Below are 10,822 nucleotides of genomic sequence, written 5' to 3' on the forward strand. Positions count from 1 at the left end.
TGTGGCGGGGAGATTCGTTGGCGTTGCGCAGTCAAAGCGAAGCACAGGCGAGTCCCAATGCAACACAAATTAAATAATCCAAACAAAACCAACAGGCAAGACAATGGACAACTCAAAACACCTAATTGCGAAGATGTCGGAGAAATTGGAGAAGTAAGTTTCTAAAGAAAAAAGCCTGCTGAATGCTAACTACTGCATGTTTAGGATCCCGGCCAATGCAATGTTAGCTAGCTAGAGAAGTTCACCCTCACTAGAAATTATGTTGCTAACTTGTTAGTTACTGTAGTTGTTACTAGATAATTAACTTTTTGGTTTAACTTAAGTATTGAATAATTCAGTACGGCCAAATGGTTTGTAACGTAAATGTTAGCTGCTTAGCTAGCTATATACGTTAGCCAAGGAGGAAGAGGCAAAGTCAGTAGCTAACAACGTTAGCTATAGCTAAATCATCTTTCTTACACTATAGGTCAAATATCCGGATAGAACTGTAAAGCTGACCAACCCACCTATTTGCCAGCATGTCCGACCCACTTGTTTACAGCTGCACTGGGGTTAGACAGGCTTCCTGTGTAGCTTAAGTAAAACACTGCTAACCCGGCACAACTGAGTATGGCTCAGAAAACATGCATTAATCCAGGGACGAGATGTGTTGTACTCCGAATTTTCCCATTTATCCCAACTGTGTCACCGGGAAGATTGGATGACTGCTAGAATGTTTATTCTGGAAAACTGACCTCTTTGTCCTTATTCTAGGTAGAAGCCACAGCAGCCGTTTTGGCTCCTTTCTTGTTCAACCCCAGCTAGTATGAGGATGGAAACTGTTGTTTCCCCCCCCCCAAAAAATAAGTCATTAAATCTTCTCGGTGTACAGTTGGGGAAATGGCACAATTCTGAGTACAACACATTTCTTATTCCTGGATTGAGGTACGTTTTCCAGACTGCTGTGTCTTACTCAACAAAGAAAGACTGTACAACCCTAGTGCAGGGTATAGTAAGGTGTTGGGTTGTAATGATTCAGTGACGTGCATCGGTCCCCGATTGAAACGTTTAAGATACTGCATTTGTCCGCGGGCCCCAAACAGATCCAAATGTCGCAAACATTGGTCAGAAAATAGATTCAAACTTTACGAATCGCCGATTCACTAAAATGTTTCACTCCTATTACTTTCCGAAAATACCTCTACATTTTTCGAGAACTGATGCGACCTCTCCTTCACTAAAATAATATAACTGTGTTGACAGTCATTGATCTACAAGTCATTTTGCATGTCGAACAACCCTAAGGGAATATCAACGCGAGATAGCCCGCCTGTTCCGGATCTTGCTCATCTGCATTCAAATGGCTTGCGCGATATGAGGCTTTATTCTTTGAGTGACACTTTATGAAACTTGCTAGCTAGGTTATTGTTATCAATGCGCAGTTGAAAATTTGTGTTTTACCGGAATAAAAGTAAGCTACCAGAGACGAGGTGCTCATCTGGCTATATCTGCTGAACAAGGATTCCAATATATTGTTTTCGATTGTTCACTTTCAGAATCATGTTGGTAGTTTTGCTTTAAACAATCAGTGTATAGTCATTTTTAGATATACAGGGTAAAGTTGATAATTTCATAACGAGGAAAGGTCACTAAACTTCCAAACGGTCAAAACTATTCGATTTTGAGATGGGGTTGAAATCCAAAGCAGTGCTCTATATTAATTGGCTATATCATAGCTAATTTGTAAAGGATAAATATTGATACATGACAAACACTTAATCTGCAAAAATGACAAGTGAATTAGTGGGTGATCATGATTTCATAACCGAAGGCTACATTGCCACCCCCCCAATCTTGTAGTGGGGTGGTAGGTGCCTAGTTTCCCCTATGGCGCAGATCAGGTGCCTATTACATAGTATACATCATTTACACACAGTACATGTACCATAGATGTATATCATTTACACACACATACACAGTCAGCTCAGACAGAGACCCAGATCATGAGCTTCATCAGCAGCCTATTTAATTTAGGATGGAAAAGTAATGTTTCTGAAATAAATGTTAGTGCATCGAATCACATCGATTCATTCTCAAATAAAACTACATCGCACTAAAATGTATTGTTCCTGTATCGGGGCCCATGTATCTAGATAAGTATCCAATCATCTTGAAAGGGAAAGATGCCCATCCCAACTAATAATATTATGTTTATTTTATAGGTCATTGTCAATGGACACCGAGGAGATGGAGACCTACCAGAGGTATGTGGGAGGATGATTATCATGTTCATGTCTTTAGAACACAATTCTTAAGAGTTTACACATATTACCGTTGTAGCTCTTATTGCGGGACTTTGAGTGTGGGGAACTCACCAGTCAGCCTATTATATGTATTGAACATTCATATTGCACTGTACACACAGCCTTACCTATGGATTGTGGATCTATGAAATGGGGTATCACTGTCTCCTCGGTTACACCCGCAGAACACAATTCTGAAAAGTTAAATAATATTAGCCTAGTAGTAGCGCTTTATTTTGGGACTATGACTGTGGAAAATCACCTCTAATCAGTCTATTAATTTATATCTATTGAACATTCATATTGCACTGTATAGCCTTACCTATGGATTGTGGATCCATGAAATTGAGTCAGTCTACTCAGTGACACCCACAGAACACAATTCTGAAGAGTTTACACGTATTGGTGTCGTAGCTCTTACTTTGTCTATGGGAAATCACCTCTCTAGTGAGCCTTTTATATGCATTGAATGAATGTTCCATATGGTATAATGCATATAAGAATGCCCCTTTGCAATTATGCAGTCCTCCAATATGTCCACAGTGAGAATTCAATACATTTTACAGTTTAGACTATATACAGTGAATTTACTGTAAAACGGATGCCCCGCTTCACATTTCTGAAAATAGTAAAACAATTATTTAATTTATATGAATCGATTCTTTTTGACAAACCTAATGATTCACTTTGCCATTGTAGTAGTTGGGGTTCGTTTCAATCATGGTGAATCAAATCATGGGAATCAAAATAATAATTTCTGAATTGCAAACAGTAAAAGGAAAAAATGTTAGCTGTAGCCTTTTGGATTGTGTCATCGCAAAACTTATTTTGTAGATATTTTAAGTTGATTGGGACATTCAATTTATTGGACACAGCAACTAAATATATGCTAATAGTCAGCCTAAAGTAAACACTTCTAAAGTAAGATAAATATAGGGCCCTATAAAATCTGTGATGCAGAAACCCATGCTGAAACAGTAATTTCTAAAGGTTGTCCACCAAAACCTTCCCAATTAAATGTTGACTGCAAAGTAGGCCTACCTGGCAGAATATCATGATTTGTATCAATTGAGTGCGCATTTGTGCAGTACAGAAACACTGCTAGTAACGCAATGGTCTCTTGCTAGGTGCACAGTTGAATTAAAGGGAACTACACCGTCCTTAATAATTTTTTGAAAGATTTTTCCATACCTCAAGTGGTCTTCTGATGTGGTTAAATACTTATTGTGTACTTAGAACATCCACTTTTGTTATTGTTAAATGAAATTAAGAGTGAATCTGAAAAAAAACTATGAAAAATGCCAAACCTGGTAAAAATCAAACTGAATTTGGGTGATAATCTATGGGGTTTTATAGGGCATATATAAATGACTAAAATAGAATATGCACAATTCCTGAAGAAAATGTGTGCTTGCTTCACCTGTCAAAGCCTTTGTATGGTAGTGGGAGTTTGCTTTGCCTCTTCTTCGTCTCTTGACTGATTTTTAGGGAAGTTCCTTTCCATTGGCAGGTTGTTCTTTCCATTTGACAGTACACAGCGCATGTGCAAAATCGAAACGTGATTTGTTTGAAATATGTGGCATAGAAAACTGTTATGCATTCAAAGCACAGACGAACAGGAAATGCTGAGTGAAATAATCTACACAAAATGAACCGGCAAGACAGACATCTCAAACCACCGCTGTCTGTTTCTTCAAAAAACTGTAATTTTCGTCCTCATGCTAGGTAGCAGAAGCCGCAGCAGCCATTTTGGCTGAAACTGCCATTCCAATCAGCTCCTTTGTTGCTCAACACAATGTGTTAGTATGAGGCCGAAAATGGCAGTTTACTTAACTAGCGGTCGTTAAATCTTCTTGGTGTAACAGTTGGGATAATGGGACAATTCTGAGCCACGTTACTATTCCCACCAAGTATGTCAACCCTATTGGTGCGATGTGGAGGGTGTTTGCCTTTCACACCAGTGACTTGGGTTCTATTCCCTGCCGTTCGCTTCAATACCAAAAGGAAAACATTTGTTGGTGAGGTCTCTAGATGTTGTACTAAGGTTTAGTATTATTACAAAGGGTACAACTTCATTTATTATGCTATAATTAGTATTTTTGCTTGCCACACATCTCAAAAAATGAATTTTATTTTACTAGGCAAGTCAGTTCAGAACAAATTCTTATTTACAATGACGGCCAAACTTGGACGACGCTGGACCAATTGTGCACCGCCCTATGGGACTCCCATTCACGGCCGGATGTGATACACCCTGGATTTGAACCAGGGACTGTAGTGATGCCTCTTGCACTGAGATGCAGTGCCTTAGACCGCTGCGCCACTCAGGAGCCCTTAAATTGGTTACAGTTAATACATTTTGCATGTCTTTATTGTAAAATTAGTGCATTAATTATGTAACGACATTCTGACCTTGTTTAGCGTTTTCTAGTGAGCCCAATTGTGGCATGATTCCACTATTTGTATCTGTTTGCATCCGTTTCAGTGGCAGACTTATTTTGAGGGCAAACTGCTAATTCCACTTTTTTACTAATCACTAATGTTTTTCACATCGGTGTTCTTCATACCACCTCAGTGGTGAAGATTTTGTAGTAAACTAGGGGCCTATGGTAGGGGCAACAAGTCAGGTACAGAGAGAAAAGGCATTGTTAAATGCCCAGTGCAGTCAAATGTGAGTTTCCTGTATTTTATATGCATTTCCCGAGGTTGGAATAATACTGTGAAAAATATGATAATGCAATTTTAGTGTAGTACACCACCTGACATTTCAGCCTGTTTTGGTGGGATGGAGTACTGGTCTGCCTGGTGATATCACCCGGCGGTAAATTAGTTAACAGACAAATAAGAAAACGTTCTAAACCTCTCTGCCAATAGAGGCTAGGTTTCAGTTTTCCCCTCCTCACTCAAACCAAACCCAGACAGTCCTAGCAGAATTTATTTGATATTGAGATAAAAATGGCTGTATTGGACATTTTTTTAAGCAACAAGATAGTGGTCCTCTGTAGCTCAGTTGGAAGAGCATGGCGCTTGCAAGGCCAGGATGGTGGGTTTGATTCCTGGGACCACCCATGGGTAAAATCTATGCACGCATGACTAAGTTGCTTTGGATGAAAGTATCTGCTAAATGGCTTATTATGGTTATACACTACCGTTCAGAAGTTTGGGGTCACTTAGAAATGTCCTTGTTTTTGAAAGAAAAGTAACAAAAAAAAATCATTTTAAAGTAACATCAAATTGATCAGAAATACAGTGTAGACATTGTTAATGTTGTAAATGACTATTGTAGCTGGAAACGTCTTTTTATTTTTATGAAATATCTACATAGGCGTACAGATGCCCATTTATCAGCAACCATCACTCCTGTGTTCCAATGGCGCTTATCCAAGTTTATAATTTTAAAAGGCTAATTGATCATTAGACACCCCTTTTGCAATTATGTTAGCACAGCTGAAAACTGTTGTCCTGATTTTAAAGAAGCAATAAAATTGGCTGCCTTTAGACTAGTTGAGTATCTGGAGCATCAGCATTTTGGGGTTTGATTACAGGCTCAAAATGGCTAGAAACAAAGACCTTTCTTCTGGAACATCGTCAGTGTATTATTGTTCTGAGAAATGAAGGATAATCCATGTGAGAACTTGCCAAGAAACTGAAGATCTCGTACAACGATGTGTACTACCCCCTTGACAGAACAGGGACCGGCATGATAAGGGAAAAATATATTGAGATTTTTATTTGCGATATAGATCAAAACACTTGGGTGAACTGTTGGTATCATTCTAATGGAATGATTTATATTAAGAAGCTAGGTGGAATGCAGCATTGTTCTTGTTTGGAACAATATTTTGACTGCATTTGACCTAACAGCATGCAGATTTATAGTGAATCTAATAGCAAGGAGAAGGAACTGTGCTGCTTGATTGACAGGGGGTGGGGCTTGGTGTGTGTGGGAAGCAGCCGCAAGAGAGGGCTGACATACGGAGTAAACTATCACACATGGCTTGGCGGTGTTTCAAAATATTGCATGGAATTTGAATCTCTTGCTATATAGATATTACATGTCTATTGCGATTTCAATGTAAATTCTAATTCAGCCTTAGACAGGCAGACACTTTCATAGCAGGAATCAATATAATGCACAAGGCTACTGGTGACGAAATAATGTTTTTGAGCAAACAAACCAGCAAGAACCTCCTTTAGCATAATCAACAAAAATTACAGATCGAAACAATTTTGCTTGGGTAAGAGGAAGACAACGTCAGTAATTTACGGTATATCATTCCGGCTCTAGGCTGAGAAGTGGAAACTGGTCTTAATGACGAGATGGAAATGTCTGCACTGCAGACATTTTGTCATACATTCTTTCATACCAAGATTTTATAACTGCTGCGTAGAAATGCTTTTTGCGCTGTTTTTCAACAGCGGCATCATACACGAGATATACTATTATGATATAGATTACTGACTTGTCTAATTCTATTACTTTTTGTTAAACACATTTACAAGTGTTTTCTTTCTTTTAAAGGTACATCAAGGATGGAAAAGATGCTGCCAGACAAGGAAATATGTCAAAATCATTGGAACTGTTCAAGCTGGCCCATGACATCCACCCTAGTGATAAACTTCGGAGCAGGATAAAGAAACTTCAGGAGGCTATAAAAGAGATGACACAGCAAGGCTCAGAGAGTGAGGATGAAGATTTTGTCAATGTCAACAACAGTGGTCTAATGCTTTTCAAAGAAATGTATGACAAACTGTATGATCATCAGCAAGAGGGGGTTGCTTTTTTGTATGGTCTCCACAGAGATGGTCGTCAAGGAGGAATCCTAGCTGATGACATGGGCTTAGGGAAGACAATTCAGGTCATATCGTTTCTCTCTGGTATGTATGATGCTGACTTGGTAAAGCATACCCTGCTCATCATGCCAACCTCACTCATCAAGAACTGGACCAAGGAATTTGCCAAATGGACTCCTGGAATGAGAGTCAAAGAGTTTCATGGCACAAGCAAAGTGGAACGCAACAGGAACTTGGAGAAGATTCAAAGAAGAGGTGGTGTCATCATCACTACATACCAAATGCTGATCACTAACTGGGAACTTCTCTCGTCTTACAATGGTAGAGAATTCAAATGGGATTATGTAATCCTAGATGAGGCACACAAGATCAAAACCTCCTCAACCAAGACAGCCAAAAGTGCACATGCGATTCCTGCCAGGAATCGTGTACTTCTTACAGGCACCCCTGTACAGAATAACCTGAGAGAAATGTGGGCTCTTTTTGATTTTGCTTGTCAAGGGGCGCTTCTTGGTACTTCTAAAACCTTCAAAACAGAGTATGAAAGTCCCATCACCCGTGCAAGAGAGAAGGATGCCACCCCAGGTGAGAAAGCCCTGGGGCTCAAGATGTCGGAGAACCTCATGGCCATCATAAATCCATACTTCCTAAGGAGGACAAAGGCAGAAGTACAGAGAAAAACAGAAAACCGTGTGAAAGCCTGTGAGAAGGACCTTGAAAACAAAGTCCCAAGTGGTGGTGGTGCAGAAATGCCAAACCTCACCAGGAAGAATGACCTAATCATCTGGACGTACTTGAGCTCAGTTCAGGAGGAAATCTATAATCAGTTCTTATCCCTAGATAACATCAAGGAGCTGCTCATGACCACCAGGTCACCGTTGGCTGAACTGAATATCCTGAAGAAATTGTGTGACCACCCAAGACTTCTCTCTGCCAGGGCTGTCGCTCAGTTAGGCCTAGAAGAAGGAACAAGTGCAAACTATCGTGATGATGAAAATGAATCTGCTGCACACAGAATCGACAACATATCTGATAAAACGTTAATATCAGAATCTGGAAAGCTGATGTTTCTCATTGCACTTTTGGAGAGGCTTAAGGAAGAAGGCCATCGCACACTTGTTTTCTCTCAGTCAAGGAAGATGTTGGACATTCTTGAACGGGTTCTAGTGAACAAGTGTTTCAAGATTGTGAGACTTGATGGCACAGTAACACACCTCACAGAAAGAGAGCGGCGCATCCAAATGTTCCAGACCAACAAGCAATACTCAGTCTTTCTCCTAACCACCCAAGTGGGAGGAGTTGGCATCACATTGACAGCAGCAAATCGAGTAGTTATTTTTGACCCCAGCTGGAATCCAGCCACTGATGCCCAGGCTGTTGACCGGGCCTACCGCATTGGACAAATGGAGAACGTTGTCATCTACAGACTGATCACTTGTGGCACAGTGGAGGAGAAGATCTACAGACGGCAGGTGTTCAAAGACTCCTTGATCAGACAGACCACCGGGGACAAGAAAAATCCATTCCGGTACTTCAGCAAACAAGACCTGAAAGAACTCTTCACACTACAAGACACTCGATCTTCATCAACACAGCTGCAGCTGCAGTCACTGCATTCGAGACAAAGACTCACAGATCCTAAATTGGATGAACACATCGCTTACCTTCACTCCATGGAGATGTTTGGAATATCTGATCATGACCTCATGTTCTCGCATGAAGTAGAAAACAACGAAGATGACCCTGAGGATCAGGAAGCTCACAAGTACATAGAGAACAGGGTGCAGAAAGCTCAGGAGCTGATGAAGGCGGAGTCTGAGTTGCAACAGCAGCTTGCTGAGAGCATTGAGTCAAACACCGAGCCGGTACATCTGCGGAAACCCCCTCAACACAATACAATGGGGTCAACTAAGAAGAAGCCAAATGATGAAAAGCCCAGCCCCTCCTATCCTAGCCATAACCTCAACTTCAACTCTCCTGTGTTGGTGGATCTTACCCATTCTGGGTCTAGTGACGAGGAAGATATCCACAATCTGAGTAACAAATTCATTGATCTAGCTGTAGATGAAAGCATTGAGATTACAGAGCCCACTGTGACATTTGCGACTGAGGAACAGTTCATAAAGAGCAACCATCTTTGTCCCATAGATGAGTCTCTTGAGGTGTTATTGGATGGTGAGCCAATTTACACTTCCACTCAAGAGATTTTGGATGTGTCATCAGAAGCGAAAGAGGATGTTGTTGCCATAGGATATGTTACCTCTGAAGTTGAACAAGACAACCAGCCAAATGGCAATGGTTCCCCACAATGGCAGAACTTGTCACTTCACCAAGACTTGACAATGGACCAAAAGATCTCACCTGTCAAATCCCAGAAGAATCAAAGACTTTCTATGCTACTACAGATGTCCAACAAGAGCCTAGAAAGTCATGCAGAAACATCCTCCAAAGTTGATGAACTTCAGTCTTTTGAAGGAAATTTCAATCTACAGTTAGAGGACAGCGCTAGTGATATGTTTCCAGAGGAGGAATCCGAGTCCATCGTGGGAATTTCTGGTTTCCAGCTAGAGATTGATGTCAGCTTAAATGCAGATGACAAGCCTTCTGTGACTGGAGCTGTTGAACAGAATGGAGCAGATGTTCATGTCAATTCCCCTGTTTCTGAAGCAGATGGCACTGTAGATAACTCATTCATTACTTTCAAGAAAAAGAAAAGGGAAGCTTTAATTTACAATAGTGAGGAGGATGACATTGACGAAGATGAGAGGCCTCATTTGATGAACAAGAAATTGGATGAAGAATTCCATGGTATTGGGTCCTCCACACCAAAATCAGTTAAATCTGGATCCATTTCCTTTAAAACCAGAAATAGCTTTGGAGTGAACACCTCTGTGGCCTCAAGACGTTCCTTTGTGGATTCTGTGATTGAGCATGTAGAGGACCTTGATGAGGACATGGAAGCTGAGGTTTTACAGGTGCACACTGATGATGCAAGTGAGGAAAGTGAGGTGACTGGATCTTGTGAGGTGACTGGATCTTGTGAGGCAAGTGAGGTGACTGGATTTCATGAGTCTCTCATGGAAGAGGAACCCACAGGGGAAACCTTAAACACTGAGAACGAAGAGGAAAGTGAGGAAGGTGCAAGTGAGCCAATGCATGTTGAAGAATCCGAAATGGGAGAGGAGGAAGAAAGTTCTTTGGAGGAATCTACCGGTGATCATGAACTTGCTTCTAGTGAAAGAATGGATCAATGTGCCAGTGGAAAAGATGCCACATTACAGACTGTGGAATGTGTCAACAACAACAGTGATTCCTCAGCTATGACTGAAGAAAAGATCTATGAAAACCATGTGGAAAATGGAAAACAATCTTTCTCTGAGGGGAAACTTGATGATGCCTTGAACTTCTTTTTGAAAGCAATTGACATTAAAAGTGGTGATCCTGAAATTCAGTTAATGACAATTCAATTGTACCGTCGGCTCGGTGAGGGGGGAAAAAAGTGAAATATTTCTGAAGGGGGGGGAACTCATTGCTGTCATCTACATGTACACACAATGTATCACTCACTGATAGGGGTGTCTTTTTGAAGGTTTGTCTTGTAAAACTGTTGAAACACAAATGGTTACAATAATAGGCTAGTTAGAACAAATGTATTTTTGGATGAATTATTTTCTAAATTGTATTTTTGCATGCTTTTGTAATGTGTATATAATTCATAAATGCAAGTAAAACATGTAAAAATCTAA

At 40.4% G+C, this 10,822-nt stretch overlaps 1 protein-coding gene across 1 annotated transcript; it reads left to right on the forward strand.

Moving 5' to 3' along the window:
• On the forward strand, nucleotides 1-10,822 carry ercc6l (excision repair cross-complementation group 6-like). The gene is made up of 3 exons (XM_014196961.3): nucleotides 1-153; nucleotides 2,202-2,243; nucleotides 6,805-10,822. The coding sequence occupies exons 1-3, from the start codon at nucleotides 104-106 to the stop codon at nucleotides 10,577-10,579; spliced, it is 3,867 nt and encodes a 1,288-aa protein (XP_014052436.2). The 5' UTR covers nucleotides 1-103; the 3' UTR covers nucleotides 10,580-10,822.

This window comes from Salmo salar, chromosome 04 (assembly GCF_965601325.2).
Source record: "Salmo salar chromosome 04, fSalSal1, whole genome shotgun sequence".
Classification (NCBI taxonomy): domain Eukaryota; kingdom Metazoa; phylum Chordata; class Actinopteri; order Salmoniformes; family Salmonidae; genus Salmo; species Salmo salar.